At 39.6% G+C, this 19,172-nt stretch overlaps 1 protein-coding gene across 3 annotated transcripts in view; it reads right to left on the reverse strand.

The window, feature by feature from the left end:
• LOC126255978 (tumor susceptibility gene 101 protein) overlaps positions 1-19,172 on the reverse strand; it is a 177,506-nt gene that overhangs the window by 117,209 nt on the left and 41,125 nt on the right. For 2 of the 3 annotated variants that reach the window (XM_049955444.1, XM_049955445.1), the window contains exon 4: positions 719-784. The exons of the other annotated variant lie outside the window; for it this stretch is intronic. In XM_049955444.1, the coding sequence (XP_049811401.1) occupies positions 719-784 (66 nt within the window). The remainder of the gene's footprint in view (positions 1-718; positions 785-19,172) is intronic. 3 annotated transcript variants of the gene reach the window in all.

Consider the following 19,172-nt stretch of genomic DNA (forward strand, 5'->3'; position numbering starts at 1 on the left):
GATAATAGGCAGGAACTAATTATCATGCTACTGAGAAGCTTTAGTCTCCAGCCAGGCAGCAGTGTTGAGAAGATACTGTGTACACTTCAATGAGTGTCATACTCTTCAACTTCTGGCAAAGATGATGAGTATGACAAGTATCAAAATGTCGTGGCATCTCAACACTACAATACGGCTGGAGACCCAAGAGCTTCTCATGAATAGTATATGCCAGGAAAGTCTATAATCCCACACACTGATTATCATGTTTCCTTGGAGGTGTAGATGCCAGACAACAGACAGAAGAGCACATGGTTGAAATCCAAGCAATGCACATCACATACAATGGCTGGTTTCTGTCTAACAACAAAATCATATTTACTGGAAGTTTCTTTTGAAAGACACTCATTAAACTGAGGAAAAAATGCTGATACTTGGGTTAAAGAGACAGTCATCAGCTTTGTACAATAGTTGTCCCCCTACACACGCACTATAAGTCAGAAGGACAAAAGCTACTCTGCACAGTAGACATTCTATGAGAAATGCGGTGTAAGCAATATTAAATATCTTATAATTAGACATACCTGCACAGATGAGTGAGTTTTCTCCTTCCCAAGAGAAGAGGACCTGTTCTTTTTTTCTATTAATTAGTAATGAAAGGAAAAATGTTAAAATCACATTACAGAACGAAACAGGCAACAATTGTGTTCCATGCAACTTACTGTTGTTATAAACTCACCCTTGTAATTTACAGGGATTGTTCCTTGCAGGTTAAACAGCTCCATTTGTGATCCATCATTGAAGACTACAGAAAAATATATATTATGCACAGTACTGAAAAAGGTTATCAAAAAATTAAGCTAAAAATTCTACAGCCAAACCAGATCTTAGGGGAAAAATGGACATTCAGCAACTACAGATGAGTTAGTGCAAATCCCATCTAAGATACAGACTACAATCAAAATGCAGTCAAACATTCACTGCTCTTCCTTGACAAGCCAGACAACATTCACATGAAAACTATATAGAATGCTTATGAGACATGTAGTGCATACTAAAAAAAATTTAGTTGTATTTGAGAAAGTGTGGCCAGTCAACAGCTTGCTTCAACTAGGGTGTCACAATCTCTCTAGTTGGAAAGTGTCTTCCTATCTACATGCTTGGTTTAATGGACTGAAATTCAATGTCAGTAACACAATTATCAGAATGCATTTACAGTTTTATGCAATTCAAAGGAAACAATTACTGTGGAAATATATTTTACAGCTAGGTCTTATCTCAGTAAAAACTAAAGCTCTCCAAATGCTGTAAATTTAACATAAACTTGTCAAACTGTTAAACCCAAGTTGTCGCTATTGACTGGGCACCCAGTAATGTTTCCCTGAACCAAAGGAACTTGTCATATCAAGCACACTTGAGAAATGAAATTATTTGAATATTGAGTCAGTAGTTGCTATTTTTCACTTACTACAGCTGATGAAAACACACCTTTTCTACATGGTAAGCTTATCTGTAAGTGTCTTATGTTGGTATGAAGAACACAAAAAGCATGTCAATTACTTTCTAGTCAGTAACTCTTTAAAAGCTTTTGCACTAACCCCACTGCATTAGAAATCAAGGGCTTAGGAATATGGCATATTAATTTTTTTTTTTTTTTTGAAGAAAATGTCTGCACCAGTTGCATTTTTCTTTTTATTTATAACCACGACCGGTTTGGTCCCCGAAGTGAGTTATCTAGTGGTATATCTCATCCTTGGTCTGCCTCAGTAGCTGAGTGGTCAGTATAGGAAGGATTTTTTCCTTGGTGGGAGGACTGGTACGGGGTGAACTCAGCCTTGTGATGCCAATTGAGGAAACCGCTTGACAGAGCAGTTGGGGTTATATGATCTGGAAAGTCTGCATAAAGGCTGGGTGTGCTGGCCACATGTCCCTCAATACCGCATCACACCACAAGGCAGAGGATGACTCGGCAGTCAGCAGACATCCCTTGTGCCTTCACAGCCCAGCAAAGAGCTCATTTTATATGTCAGACTTTGTGGGGGGACACAGGACACATGACAGATACCACTAGGTAATAGCCTTGAGGCTGAAACTGGCATGGTTTTAAATAAAAAAAGTGCAACTGATGCTGACATTTTCTTTAAAACCATTACAACAGCTGTGAAACTGTTGCTGAGATGTTCCTCCTCACACTGGACAAGAAATTAATTATTTTTATCTTCTTTCCTACCTCCAGTCTCCATTTATTCTGACTTCCTATCTCATTCTAGTGTGTTCTGTTCTCCATAATGTTCTCATTTACCCCTACATCACTGCTGTCAGTTTATGCTATCACAAAATTCTAGGCAGAAGAATCATGGGGAAGGAAACTGTATCAAATGTGGTTTAACACAACCATTTAGATAAAGGATATCTAATTTAAATGTGAAGATGGATTTCAGATTCAATATATCCCATTTCATTGAGACGCAGATGTCCAGAACGATTTACAGACTGGCAATACAACAATGTCGGTGTCAATCATAACAGTAGTATGTGCCTGTTTTGTCTTTTTTAAGACATTAGTCTAATGTAACTGGGTGTAGGGTATATTAACTGTACAAAATTTTGGGCATACATTGAATGAAACAGTTGTACAAGTGCTCTAGGAAATTGGTATGTCATATCAAACCAATGATGTCTCGGCATTATGCTTACTGTCAGGCAGTCTGTATAACAAATACAGGATAAAGAGGAATATTTGATGCAAGTTGCCGACTTTGGCCAGTGACAAAGGAAACACGCGACAAATGCCATAAACAACATGGTGACTATAATATGATATCAATGGCGATTTTTTCAAACAATCCATAACCAGGTTTCTTTTTTAAGTTTCAAATTCATTGGCTTCAGCAACTCACAACCAAACTGTCACTTTCCAAACTAACCTACATCTCAGGCCAAACTACAGATTGGTCTATCAGCACAGCACCATTATTTTGCTTTCACATTCTTTGGCTTTGCCACTTAACAACAAAACTGTTAATACATTCACTAAAAGGTGATGTTAAAACAGCCTTTAACATTATGTTAGTGCTCAAAGCTGATGACTCAAATCAAATATTCCTCTTGATCCCAAATATGTTCACGTATGCATTTATGCAATTGTGTGTTCCTTACCCAGCACACAGAAGAGATTATTTACAATGGAACTGAGCATTTGTGTGTTGGACCCAAGAGCTTTGGCAGTCAATCTACCAGATGAGCCTTAATTTTCATGAGAGCACGATTCTAGATTTAGTCATCTCAAATGAGAACCTGGGCAATCTTATCACCCACCTGGTATAATTAGAAGAAAAATATGACATGAATGCACTGCCATGTCATCAGTATCACCTAAGAATGAACAGGAAAAATAATACAACAAGATAGTAGCACAAAGAGCTCTTTCAATCAAACTATAGTTGAAGGAGCACATTATCATATTAGCGGAGTGGCAAGCAGGGCCATCACTCCTATCCTTTCAATGAAAAGGTAATACGTTCTTTGTAAAGGCTCTTTCCCTTCTCTCCATAGTCATTAAATGAGCAACAAAGATCTTTCCACATGTAATGAACACACACAAGAATTGAACTGTTTAGCATTTGTAAACACCATGTAATGAGGCAGTGATATCCATAAGGCTTTTTGGAGTAATTGGCTGTCAGAGGTGAATGCAATTTGTGGTATCTTTGCATCTGCCTCTTGAATATGTATTGTTTATACACACTAACTGAAACGTTTATTCGACCAGTTTTCTCTTACAGAAGCAATGATCATTCTGTTACAAATAAACCATCTGCCCAGGATTTCCTACCTTTTTTTACGATACATTTTATCACCTTTACCCTTAATTTATGTTTGGCAGTATAATAATTATCACTGTATTAGACTGTTGGAGCTACAGTGTGACAGAGAAAAGGAAAGAAGAATGGGGCTCAACGTATCATGAGAGATGGTTGTTAGCAGAACTGTGTGTTTTTCCTGAGAATCAGTAAAACTTTTCCTGGGATTAACAAAACATATCTCCTACCTGAGTCTCCTTAAGTTAAATTAAGAAACGTTTTTCACATACATTACAGAAAAAATATATACTGCTTGTTATCAACTGTCAAAACCATATCATGTATGTTATATGAATGGGTGGTGTCCGTTCTCTCAGGTGTGTCCCAAAAAGACATCATGCATACTCCGCAGCTATTAAACATTAAATGTAAATTGAAGGTAGAGAGGGGAAGAAAGGAAAGGAAAGGAAAGGAAAGGAAAGGAAAGGAAAGGGAGGTAATTACTGCTGTCAGTTGCATCGGGACATTACGCGGAATCAGCGGCGATGAGTGAAAATGTGTACCGGACTGGTATTTGATCCCAGGATCTTCTGCTTACCAAGTAGGTGCATTAACCACTACACAGATCCTGGGCTCAAATCCCAGTCTGGTACACATTTTCACTCGTCGCCGCTGATTCTGCATAATATCTCGATGCAGCTGAAAGTAGTGATCCCCTCCCTTTTCTTTCCTTTCCTTTCTTCACCTCTTCATCTTCAATTTACACACAAAATCACATCAGGAGCACTTTTTATGGGGAAAACTTAAATGATATTTTGCAATTTTTTGTTTAAGAGTCACATTTGAAACATGCACAACACCTGAGTAATGAGGGTACATTTAAAACACAGACAAATCAAATGCAACCAACAGTGAAGGATGTATGGTTAGTAAGGTAAAACCAGAATGGAGCCTATGGTCGAGGCGGTGTAAGGAGATTAGGAGATCCCTAACAGCTTGCAGGGCTGTTGCCAACTTTGAACTGTGAAGTGGTAACGGCTGCAGGCAAAAACAGTAGCCATCTACAGCACCTTCACAACACTGGGGCATTGCCATAAGAGATGTTTACAAAATCACGTTACATTATTCATTGAGGTAGGTCGACAAAGCTGCTGCACACAGCCCACTGCAACTGTCATGGGTCAACTTACGCCGTCTCAACTATAGAACATCAAAGCAAACTGTCATCAAAGTAAACAACAACAACCACAGAAGCAGCTGACTATCACACTAAAAACTAAATAAAGAAATGGTGCAAAAAAAATGTTTTATAATGTCAGAACACTTTGCAAAGGTTATTTCAAAGAAAAATGTGGTTTACCACAATACATACCACTTTTATTGGCTAAAATCCCTTTGGTTATTTTTATGTCTGAAAAAATATATTTTAAGGAACTTAAATTCTAACAAAGCAAAAGGGATAACTGCAGCTATTTTATAGGACAAGACAAATAAACTTCTTCTCAGCGGCAGTATTTCATACAGTTTTTCACTGTCCCACCGAGAACCCTTTCTTATCATCACTGGAGGCTGGGTAGCTGCCAAACCATGAAAACAGAGTCCTACCACATTTCAGTGTGTTGTTTTTCATTGAGCTCTGTACCTGAGCTGTTATACAAATGTTTTACAATAGTACATAAGGGTTTTGTGATGAGAGATTCACGCAGCAAACACAGGGAGTCAAGAAGTGCCCTGTGCACAGTACTGCAGCCTGCTACACATTTGGGAATAGTACCTATGCAGACACTGCAAAAACAAAATGTTCTTACACATATCTGAGTGTGCTAATGATCACCTCCGTGGAATTCTGTAATTAATACTTACATCTCTATATATATCTCTAGGTGCCAGTTAAAGAAAGTAGTGATTCCATCAGTGAAAAGATAGAAACTGGCATTAACTGAAAACAAATACAATTACATCAATGACGCACAACATATTCAAATCTATGGATCTTGTACGAGATAAATACTTTGGTGTATTTGTCTGATTAGTGAGGTGTAGTAAATGGTATAAAACATTTGTTAAAGCACAGATATGAAAGTCTGGGGAGCAATAGCAGTGCAGCAGCCTTAGTACAAACTAAGATACTTTAGAGCATCTTTAGTAAATATATGTATAAAGGTAAAATTTTTGCAATCTTTGCAGTTACTGCCTTTTTTTCTGACCCACAGATATTCTATATCACCATCACAAGAGAAAAAGAGAATTACAGGGACACCTGTCGAATTCCATGCACCAGACTGGCAGTTATTTACACCACTGAAGGGAGATGGCTAATAAATGTGGTAAAGGCTGCCGAAAATGTTGGTGCTTCTTTTGGATGTGTCAATGCAAAGAAATTGCTACCCCTACCCCCGCAACAAGTGCAGGGTACTGAAATAATAATTGCAAGAGGCACATAAGATTTGACTGAAGAATTGTCAGCACTATGGGGAGGTAGTATTGAATTCACAATAGAAGGTTGAACAAATAAGTACAAGGGCCACCATTATATTACCCTCATTTTTCTTTAAATGTACAGGTGGAAACTGCAATGTATGATATTTTCCACTAAAAAATTCCAAGGATATGAAGGTCATACTGGCAAAGGTATTTATAATGCCACAATTAGCTGAGCTGCATGCATCAACATCAAACCTGATTTAGTAAAACAGTTGTATGTTGTCACAGATGAGAGATTTCAACATGTCATCATGTCTTACACATTTAATCTCCACTGTGGTTCATCACATATTTTAACTGTGCAATGCAAAGCATTGATTATTGATACAAAATGAAGTGGTCTGAGGTAGGTTCCCTCCAAAACAATCCTATGAGAATAGAGATTCCCTTTACACCAGATGCTAACATAATTACAGTGAAATTTGTTATAATCAGTGGAATGTAACAGAGGAATCATTAGAGAACAAGGGCCTATGCATTTACAGAGATGTGGTGCAAGATTTAATCATTTTCATTTAAGAAGAGATCAACAGACATAAAGCAAATAAGCAGCCCAATCTCAGTATCCTCTATTAATAGACAATTATCTGATAAGACATGCCACACGTGTTAGATTCAACTAAACTACATAATTAAACTGAAAGTGTTCAAATGCTTGATTTAGTTTTTCAGTTCAATTATTCCCAATGTATTAAGTTCAATGCAACTTTTCATTCTGAGGAAGCCAAGCTATTTCTGCCATGTCCCTGTAAAATGTGTATGTCACCAGATTTTCTTCCACTGAAACCACTCAAAGTACATTCATTTAAAGAGACTGTGATCACTCATCTATCTGTTGGCCACATGTGTATCCCACCCTCCCAGCAAGAATTGCTCAGCTGTGACATATGGCCAATTTAACATTGTCTGTCTAGAATGAGGGTGCTCCTTCAATGGTCAGAGCTGCGCACAGCCTGAGCACTGAAATGGAAACACTGCACTAGGTGCAGCAAACACTGTACAAGTTGACACTATACAGGTCTCTGGAACTAAGCACTTATTTGGAATTTCTCATAAGTTAATTTTTTAAGCAAACATGGATTATAGCCTGGTTTAATGTTGCTCTGATATTTCTACCTTTCAATAATATTGCAATTATCAGACCTTGATGAACACATTTCTATGAAGTCTTTTATTACACATATTGGGACAATGTGCAGTGACAAGGGGCAGTGTACAATGTAACACTCCAGCCAATAGCATCATTCTGTCATGCTCTGTAGTATGCACTTCAGGGGAAACACAGAACATTTAGTGTTGATTTCATGTTACTTCAGATATTATGAGTATATTAATCATGGGTGGCATGAAACAAACACATAAAGTGTTTGCGAGCAAGTGACAGTGTTAATTTTCTGAGTATATAAACTTTTCTGGGCAGAGTCAGAGAGAAAGAGAGAGAGAGAGAGAGAGAGAGAGAGAGAGAGAGAGTACGCAATGTAGTCATCATGAACTTGGCTGGGACCAAGATGACGAGTGATAGTGCACATTTGTGCACACAGTATGACACTCTTTGATTGAAAAAAATAATATGTACATTACAAAGTGAACAAAACAGGCTGAACAAATTTATGTTAAGACGGTCATTCAATAATTAAAGAGACAAATTGGTCTGGGGAAAAAACTGTTAGTAGGGCACGATTGGTGCTTTTATGGCTTTAAAATGGTATCAATGAGATGAGCCCTGATCAGCTGATGTATCAGCATTGTTTTGTGTTTAACCTCAAAAATACATTTCAAGATGGTGAGTCTGCTTGAAACATCCACATTAGTTGAACAATGTTCTGTTATTCGTTTTTTACTTGTTGAAGGCGAGAAACCCGTGAATATATACTGTAGAATGTCTAAAGTTTATGGTGAAGATTGTATGAATCATGCAAATTTTTACAAGTGGGTAGAGAATTTCAAAAATAGTCGTGACTCAGAGACTGACGAACAATGTTCTGGCTGATCAGTTGCAGTTTCAACTCCCTCACTTGAAGAGTCGAATTGATGACATTATTCGTGCTGACTGCCATGTGACGGTGGAAATGATAGTTGATAAGGTTCAAGTTAATACTGGTACAGTTCATAGCATTATCTGTAACAAGCTGAAGTACTGCAAAACAAGTGCAAGATGAGTCCCAAAGGAGTTCACGTGGCTACACAAGGAAACAAGGTTGAAAGTGTGCACAGAGCTAAAGGAGCACTATGAAAGAGAACATGAGCACCTCCTCAACAAAATTTTAGCTTGTGTGAAACTTGGGTTCATTATTATGAACCACAATCAAAAAGACAAAGCATGTAGTGGAAGCACACCAACTCACCCGCTCAAGAAAAAATTCAAAACCCAAGCATCAGCACGAAAAGTTATGTTAACAGCGTTTTGGGATGCTGAAGGTCCAGTTTTTTGTGATTATCTCAAAGAGCAGCATACAATGAACAGCAATACTACTTGGATTTGCTTTTAAACAAGGTGAAGCCAGCCATGAGAGAGAGAAGACGTGGATCGCAGAAAAGAGGTGAGATTCTCCAGCAAGACAACACACGCCCTCGTATTGCTCAACTAACCTGTGAAACTATCAACAAACAGGGCTGGGCTGGGAAATACTGCATCATCCCCTTACAGTCCTGATTTAGCACCTAGTGGTTTCCATTTGTTTGGTGCACTGAAGGAGGCATTACATGTGAAGAGGTTACAGGACAATTATGGCATGAAAAAGATCGTAGGAAATTGGTTCAAACATCACGATATAGAGGTCTTTGCAGCCGGAATAAAGCTTGTAGCCCATTGGAACAAGTCCATAAATGTTCAAGGGGTTTATATTGAAAAGCAAAAAAAGTACTGTTTTGTAAAAATAAATGCTTTTTTCTTCAGACCAATTTGTCTCTTTAGTTATTGAATGACCCTCGTACAAATTGACTCAACAACAGCCTGTAAATGGGCAAAGATGTATTCTTACAGCATATAACACTAGCATTACACTGCATACTTCATTTTAGGGCTTCATAATTAATTTGCTGCCGTTGCATATTACAGCCTATTTTGAATTTTTCATTTGTTTTACAACAAATATGCAAGTGGTAATGTTGGAAGAGAGAAGACAGTTGCATGCTGGATGACATGATGCAAGCAACCCACTTTTTACATGACACTTTGTCAAGGATGTAGCTTGAGAATCTTAACTTGAACAAAGCAGCAACTACAAGATTCAGCTGCCATGAACAACAATGCGTTGGTGACAGGGATTGTCATAAACTATCATATAATGTAACAGCAGAGTAGATAGGTCACTGTCAAACAAATCACTTGCTAAATTAATGTCTAACAAAACCCCACGGACAGCGATACAGAATTTCACATCCTACATATGTACCTGTGTACATTAACTGGGAACGCTGATTTAACATGAGCATAGAAACACTGATACTGGATCCTCAAACTATGAAAAGATGTTACCTGGATTCATGAATCAAAGTACACAGTGTTACATGCTGACGTTGGCATGGGAGTACCCTGAAAATGTAAGGAGACAACGCATCCTGCTTGCCAACAGCACACTCTTCAGACAGATGGTGGACTTCTCATGTGTAAGATGTTCAGTGAGGAGAATATGCAGCTCCAAATATATCTGCCATTGTTTCTCACAGGTAAACTATACAGAACCCATTGTCCAATCACGTGCATCAGTTTTCACCTACAATACACTACAGGTGATCTGTCCTTCAGCATGGCAATGCATCACTGCTGAAGTCCATCAGAATGGTTCAAGGAACTCACCAAGAACATGATTGTACTTGGGAGGCCCTATATTACATCTGACAACAATTCCATTGAGCACCTCTGGAATGTGAGCAAAAAAGATGTGCACACCTTGGACCCAGCACTGACTAGTACTGCTTTTTGTAGGCGGCCATGAATTTGGAGAGTTCCCAACACTTTTGGTGTTGTATTGAGTCCATGTTGCAGTGTGTCACCAGCATCATGAGAGAAAGGGGGCGCTGGATAGCTACAAGCCAGGTGCATCCTATTAAAGTACTTAAGAGTGTACTTAAGCACAGAGTATACACACACAGCAGTGAAATATGCAAATGTTCTTGGTTTTTTTAGAATTATAGACACTTTGGTTGAAGCAACTAGTAGGTTGGCTAAATTAAATCCTTCCTAATACAAACAGTTTCAAACAATTTAATTCAACAATTAACTGACACACAGCATGCTTTACATTTCATCAAATCATATTTTATGTACATGCTGTCGGCCAAATACACAACAGTTACTATTCTCACCATTATTGTCAGCAATCTCCTCCTGATATATAGCAAACTAAGTTATCATGTAATTTATAATCATATGGTAGTACTTTTACATCCTGGTGAACACCTAACACTGGACACTACAGAAATATACAGAGGCAAAAGGATGGGCTTATATAACCAAGAGTGGAAGCATACAGCCCTGCAATTTACAAACCTCCACGAATTGGATCAACTGTTTATGGAAGACAGGGAAATCACAGCATGAGGCTCATGGTTCAAATAATAGTTCAAATGGTTCAAATGGCTCTGAGCACTATGGGACTTAACATCCGAGGTCATCAGTCCCCTAGAGCTTAGAACTACTTAAACCTAACTAACCTAAGGACATCACACACATCCATGCCCGAGGCAGGATTCGAACCTGCGACCGTAGTGGTCGCGCAGTTCCAGACTGAAGTGGCTAGAACCACTCGGCCACATCGGCCGGCCTAAAATAATAGTCCTCACAGTTATTACACTAACACATCATCAACATCTGACTCAGTTTGATGTTTCACTAGGACCTTTTCCTCTGGAACATGGGCTGTTTTCACATAATGGGAATAATTTAATACTCAACTGTGACATGTGGAGTTCTTCATGGTTTCATACTAAGATCAATTCTCTTCCTGACATTTATTAATAACTTGCTTTAACTATAGCATATACCCCTAAAAGCTACAGTCTTTGAATATGATATAAGCATAATTGTCACAGACTCTTATTAAGTACTGAATAATATAGAGAAGCATGTTCAAAAGATACTGAATTTGGTAGCCAGGAAGTTCTAATGGAAGACAAATATTTACAACTTCCCAACATTGTAACCACTTTATGCCATAATGAATGATAAATAGTGTGGCCACCAAAGACAAGAGTTTATTAACATACATTTATGTAAACACAATCATAGTAACAATACAAAGCAGTAGAGTACAGCTGAGGACAAGTGTCTGCCACACTGTCCTTATACAGGGAAGAGTTCCAGCAGACAATGAAGCATGTGCCGTGCTATGTGCACAAATTACAGGCAGCCTCTGGAGGCCGGCCCGCACAGATGCTGATGGTGGAGTGTTTGAATCTAGTGCGCCGGCAGCCATACATGCAGTACATATCCAGGTATGATATACAAGGTTATAACAACTCTCTCCCTTGGGAAAAAGGTGCTCCTCCGATGCAGGCATTGAGATGACCAATGACACATCCACAGTGTCTGCAGTGAGTCCTGTGGATGATGATGGCAGCAGCTAAAGGAGATTTTGGGCTGGAACTGGTGAGTAGGGATGGAAATGGCACAGCCGTGGACTCACGTGGCAAAAACAACGGACAACATACAAAAATTTTGGGAAGACATTGACAACCAATTACCAATGTTCCTGATGTAGGAGCTGACGTACATACTGCTGGAGAGCTGCTGGGATCACACTCATGGGTGACAGCCCATCCATAGCTAAGAGAACAACAACTTCAAACACTGACAGGCAGTGACGGAGGGCAAAATAGTTACATACAGGATCAGAAGACCTGTCTGGAGGCCTGTGTGGTCAACCATGCTGCACAAGGTTAATAACCTGGGCAAAACTGGATCAGCAGTAACAGCAGCTGTGATCCGAAAGACTAATAGGGAGACCTTCCACTGCATGTTGTGCCTCAACATCTAAGAGAAAACAAAGGAGTTCGTCCTGATCAAAAGTAGGATCCAGCCCCATCAGGAACCAGGACACTACATCAATGTTGGCGGGCTGCGTTGTAGGCTGTAAATGTATTTCATATTTGCAGCGAGACAGAAACGCCCAATGCTGGAGGCAATATGCAGCCCTGTTGGGCAATGAAGCAGAAGGATTAACCAATCAAACCAAAGGATTGTTGCTTGTGATGAGGGGAAACAAAGACCCATACAAAAATACATTAAATTTTTTGAGGGCATAGACGATAGCAAGCACTTCCTTTTCAACTTTGGAGTAGTGTTGCTGAGCACAGTTAAGTGTTTTTGGTGCATAAGCTATCAGACATTCAGAAGCATCCTCATAGCGATGTGCAAGAACAGCCTTGAGCTCCATACTGGGAGGCATCTGCAGCCAACACCACATGATGGCAAGGACAAAAGGTAATGAAACAAGAAGCAGAATGTAATTTAGATTTAAAAAGAGTGAAAGCGCGCTCACAGGTTGCCGCCCACTGAGAAGGAATGTCCTTATGGAGTAATTGGGGTGGAGATGATGGGCTAATGTGCCTGTACTCAGAATGATTTTCTCTAAAAATGCTTGGTGTTCTTCGACATTTGTAGGGCACAGAATAGCTGTGATAGCTGTAAAATAATAACTCTTTACCCACCATTCTGAGAAAGCTCACAATTGCTGGCTGAAAAACGTGGAACTTGGCCAAGTTCCACTTCAAACCTGTAGACTGTGAGGTCAGGAACAATGAGGGTAAGATGCGTAAGTGTTCACATATGAATGCAACTGTCATGATGATGTCATCAAGATAGCTGATGTACCCCAGAATGGACATCATCAATAGTTCCACAAAATGCTGAAAAACCGCAGGCGCTAGATGCATCACACAAGAGGTACTGATATTGGTACAACCCAAAGGGTGTGTTAATCACCAGGAGCTGTTTTGAATCCTCATCCAATGTAACTTGTAAATAAGCCTCAGATATAATGTATTTACTTGAATCTAAGCCGCACCTGAAAAATGAGACTCGAAATGAAGCAAAAAAAATTTTCCTGAATCTAAGCCGCACCTAAAATTTGAGACTCGAAATTCAAGGGGAGAGAAAAGTTTTAGGCCGCACGTCCAAAGCGAAACAAAGTTGGTCCATTGTAATATGAGACACAATTAGGTCGAATGAAAGACTATACAGCTACAGTAGTTTGGTTCGAGTCGTAAGCTTAGCAGTTAAGCTTTACCAGGTAGCCATTGCTATGCGTCAGGCGCTCCGGCCGTATTTATACGGGTACCCTTCCTTTTTCACGTGCTTCGTCTCGTTTGAATCAATCGCTTATTTTGCTTTGATCTAAAAAGTGCCGTTTTCTTTGTCATAGGTGTTTTCGTCACTCTAACCTGAAAATGCATTACTGTACTGTGTCATGCATTGTTTGTCGCATTCTGATAGTGTGTGTTTACGGCCTGTCGCTGCTCGCGGAATGGCTTGCTTTTGTGCGCGCTACCGCCACTTACAATTTTTTAAAAAAAGGAGAGAGAGAGAGAGAGAGAGAGAGAGAGGAATCGTCTCATTAGCGAAACAATGGCAAGAGACTGCTATTTGTTGTTACTTACACTGCTGCTTTCTTTGATAATGATCAACAAGAACCAAACAATAGACTGCGTAGGATAGAAGATGTTCTGAACGAGAGTGTAGCGAAAATTTTTCTCCGTTTGAAAATCTTTGCAGGCGCCTCTTTAGTACATTACATTCTGCACAGAAATTAAAGTCATCTTAGATTTAAAAATCTAGTCAGTTGCTGTGCTTCATTTCTGACTGTATCACTATTAGGCATAAGAATAATACAAATATGAACATGACACGATACGTATATGCTTCCGCGTTTGCTGTTGTCTCACTCTAGTTTCTTAGTTTATTACGCAGACAGGATTTAAATGAAATAGCAGCAAACACGAAAGAATACGTGGCAAAATGTTTATATTCGGATTATTCTTATGATGAAGAGAATACTGCATGTGATTCAAAATTCATCAAGCTCCTATTAGCAACCGTCTCTTCTCACAGGTAGGAAAAAATTCAGAATGTAGAGTTGGCCATTTTGACAAACATCCCAAACAGTCTTGCCAGTCGGATTTTCGTAGTACATTGAAATGCTGCTACATTCGAAGATGAACAAACAATACAGAATTTGTATTTACTTCGTTAGATAATGAATGAAAATGCAGTGGTCGAAACTCGGGGCGGAGGAAACAAGATCATCTTCCACCATTTTTTTTTTAAATTTATTTACTGACACAGAGGTTTTGGCGCCAGTATTTATCTTTGTGCCAACAAGGCATGCCTGCGTAGCGCTACATATATTCGACGGCAGAAGTTATTTGTGGCAGCACCTACCAACATTTTTCAGAACTTCCGCTTGCTTTGCACTCGATTCTAAGCCGCAGGCGGTTTTATGGATTACAAAAACCGGAAAAAAGTATGGGTTAGATTCGAGTAAATACGGTATCAGTTTTAGGAAAACACTGGCTCCTGGCAAGTTTAGCCAGTAACTTGCCCTGACAGGGCAAACTGAAGGTGCCAATGATACAGTGAGTGTTAACAGACACTTAAAAGTTACCAAAGAGGTGAAGCTGATCATTCAGTTTCTTAACGATCACAAGATGGGTTGACCAATCACTTTGACATAGTAGGCTGGATGATCCCCAATGACAACAGTCTGTCCAACCCAGATTTCACTTGATCGTGCAAGGTGTAACGCCTCTTAGCAAAAGACATATTATGTGATAAAGAGAAAAAATTGTGTATCATGTTTTGTTATTGTATGGAATTATGTACTTTTTTTATTATTTATTTTAGATAATATCTGTGTCGGCGAGTACTGAAACCGCCACAGACGATAAATATCAAACAAAGATGAGAATATGCAACTAGTATAAATAATACAGAACGAACATTAATTTCTCTGTCTTCTTCTTGGAGTTACGTGGGCAGGATAGCCTGTGACGTTGTATGCTAACGTAGCATTCTTTTGTCGAGACTGAGAGATGTACGCCACTACGTACTCATTTTAAAGGTGTGTAATAATTAACATATTTAAATGTTTTGAATAGAGTTATTTAATGAAACCTTGCATTATTATTTGTAGTAGCTTGCTTGGCATATTATCCCATCCCTTTAAGACATTTTCAGTTATTTAAATATTATCCGTGGTGCAGAGTTGCTACGAACGAACGAGCCGCTGCTGCGGCGTATTCAAACTGCATTAAATGAAATCTATCATACCGCAAAGAAGCGGGAAGGTAATAGTGAAATAAAATTATTTCTTTCAGCTTCCGGACTTGCAGAGCAGAGCAGCAGATTTTATGATGTGTTTTGCAGGTTGACGCGGGCTGCTGATAATATATTACTAACAGTACAAAAAAAGATAATTTACCTTCGTAATATAATAGGAATCTTGCTGTGCTTAGTTCTGGTCTGGCTAACCTTATAGTAAAAAACGTATTTTTCTCCGATAATAGTCTCATGTTCTTGTGCTAGTCGTGGTACTTATTGGTGTTTTACTGATAACAAAAATCCACTGCAAAATTTTGTTGTTGAACAATCATTGCGAACTGTAACATCAGTATTTATAACAAAGTAATTTTCATTAACATTTTCAATAACTATAAAGTAGGGAAGATATGTTGAGTTTTATAGTGAGTTACAGTAACGAAAAATGTTCCTTTAATAGAAAGCCAGATACAGAACAATAAGAATACAATATATTCTGTTTTGTTGAGAATTAATGATTATACAGAACTTCATGGCACAGCATTACTAAAAGGTATTTCGCGGCTCTTTTCGTATATGCGTTGTTACGCAAATAATAATAATAATAATAATAAAACAAAATAAACAGAAAAGAGCTTACGAAGCGAAACTGTCGCCCAAAAACGCGGGGCCCGAATTTGCAGTGGCCACGAAAATAATTGTTTTTCTTTCAGTGTCTATTGTTATATATATGTATGTATTTAGTGATAAATGTATGCATGTGTATCATGGCTCAAAATGGTTCAAATGGCTCTGAGCACTATGGGACTCAACTGCTGAGGTCATAAGTCCCCTAGAACTTAGAACTACTTAAACCTAACTAACCTAAGGACAACACACACATCCATGCCCGAGGCAGGATTCGAACCTGCGACCGTAGCGGTCGCGCGGTTCCAGACTGTAGCGCCAGAACCGCTCGGCCACCAGCGGCCAGCTGTGTATCATGATTAATACCATGTATTAATGAATGTACAAACATTCTTTCATGAAAAAACGCACTACTGCAAGTGAGTCAGAGGAAACGATCCTGAGAGTACTGAGAAACAGTAATGACTACATAATCCGGGGGCAGCCGAACCCCGAAATCAGATAAACTAAAGGTAAGACTACAGTGTAGTTGTCCTGTTTGTAGAAGCTTAACTCCAGTGAAGTGATCTCATATCGCTAGTGGTGTGCATAGTTTGGCGTTAGTGTTTATGACAGGGCAAAGTTGATTGTAGATAGTAATTTTTAGTGTGCAGTGTATTGTAGATAAATTAACATATTTTGTGTGCAAGTGGAAAAACTGTCAGAGCTTGTGTTCGAGTAGGTAATTTATGAATATGGTTAAATTGCGTAATCAACGTCTGAGCAATATGGATACTGAGGAACAGCCATTAGTTAGTGCAGGAAATGTAGAAACGGGTGCATTAAGCAGTACAAGTACTCTCTTTGAGGATATACCATGCGAAAATGTGGGGGCAGGAACACAGGAAGTGATGCCACCGCCCACCAGTGCTCAAGGAGAGGTAGATAAAGAAATTGCACCACCTACAGAAAAGCAGGAACCAGAGAGTGGTAATCTGCCTGGTGGATATTCACTTCAGGCGATATTAGAGCGCGTGCTGGATTACCAGGCAAAATTTGCGCAACAACAAGCTGAAAAGGATGAAAAAATTGAGATCTTTCTCGCACAGCAAGCTGAGCGAGATCGCCAGTTAACAGAAAATTTCCTTGCCCAGCAAGCTGAGCGAGATCGCCGGTTAGAGGAAAAGTTTCTTGCCCAGCAGGCTGAGCGGGATCGCCAGCAAGCTGAGCGGGACCAGCAACTTGTGCAATCGTTAGAAAATATGAAAAAAGAGATTGCCTGTATGAAACAGAATTATGAGTCGATACCTAAGGCCATGCAGGAGTTGACTGTACAGGTCAACAACCTGCAAGTAGCAAACACTAACAGGGTAGATGAGATAGGTGTCTTAGCCAACCGATTAGAAAAGCTAGAAATAGATTCCACCCAGCTTGTAGAGCAGAAGTGGAACGAACAAGCGACTAAAATTGAAACCGAATTCAACTCATGGCTAGAAGCGAAGGAGAGTGAGATCGACAAAAATATTAATTCTAAGGTACAAGCAGCCATGGCAGATAGAGATGCCGAATCGTTCAGTACCGCAGTAAATAGTCAGGTACAGAACGACGTGCAAACCATCAAACAAATACTCAGTGAGGATATTCTGCAGTGGCAAGTGAATATTAACAAACGGATATCCGACTTGGAAAAAGGTTTAGCACAGAGCAGCAAACCTCTTGAACATGAAAATATGTCGCCGACAGCCAATGTTTTTGGCAACGCACAAACTTATACGCGACGCAACAATGGTGAATCTTTAGGCGATAATGCGAAGAGCTCTAGATTCGGTTCGGAGCACACAGCCTATGTCCCAGGAGCAAACCAGTATAGTCCAAAAATATTAGTTGAAAAAAGTTTGATCAAAAATAGGCAGTTTCAAACGTTTACTACTGAACGAAAGTCAGTACACCCAGTAGTATTCATAAAAAGCTTTAAAAATATCTTGCCTAGTGTGTGGAACGAAGCACAGAAAATTCAATACGTAATGTCATACATTCAGGGCGATGCAGCGTTGTGGGCTACGGAAGTAGCAGACAGCTGCATGACGTATGAACAGTTTGAAAGAGCGTTTTTGTTGAAATACTGGTCGCCTTGTATACAAGAGCGGCTAAGAAAAGAAGTATACAATCCCGAACCGTACTCACCCCTTCTTGGGAATCTGAGACGTTATTTCGAGAAATATATAAACAAAATGCGCTACTGGGACGAGCCTATCTCACCAAGAGACATAATAAGACTCCTAAAATCACATTTACCCATTCATATCAAAGAGAAATTAATACACGTACCAGAAAGCGACATGGAACATTTCCTGTCTGTTCTAGATTCAATAGACTTAATCCAGGAAGACGCAAAAGCAGCGTGTGATCACTCGCTGAATAATGGATCAGGGTGTAAACATGACAGAAATAATAGTGCACAAAACCACAACCATGGAAATGGTGGGGGTGGTAATAAGCGGCAAGAGCATTCGCAAAATTGTAATAATGGGAGAAGTCAGAACGGGTATGGTCAGCCGTCCCATAATAAAAAGTGTCGATTTGACGACCGGTACGATTCCGGACTGCCAGGGACCAACTGCTGGAAAAATGCGCGAGGTCAGTGGCATAGCAATTACAGTGACAGTAATCGCAATTGGAATCAGAATCAGTGACCAAGCCCAGAGCGGCAGGGTAATGACCGGTACGACAACAACAGACCACCACTGCAAAACGCACCTATTGCGCAGTCGTGGCGGCCTACAAATCAAAACGTACACATAGTAGAGGTCGCGGACAATAGCCGTCCAAGTACCTCGCAAGCAAGCAATCCAACAAACTAGAATCGGCCTCGATATGCTCTCCATCGCTGGCCGAGGGGTGGAGTGAGAGCAACACGAATGACAATAATATCCCTGGAATACATATGCTGCGATACAACGACGGTATCAGTATGGATAGAGATCTACTGACCGAACCGCATGAATGTAAGAAAGATAGCAACGAAAATGTGCAAGCCATAATAG

Source organism: Schistocerca nitens, chromosome 1 (genome assembly GCF_023898315.1).
Source record: "Schistocerca nitens isolate TAMUIC-IGC-003100 chromosome 1, iqSchNite1.1, whole genome shotgun sequence".
Taxonomy (NCBI): domain Eukaryota; kingdom Metazoa; phylum Arthropoda; class Insecta; order Orthoptera; family Acrididae; genus Schistocerca; species Schistocerca nitens.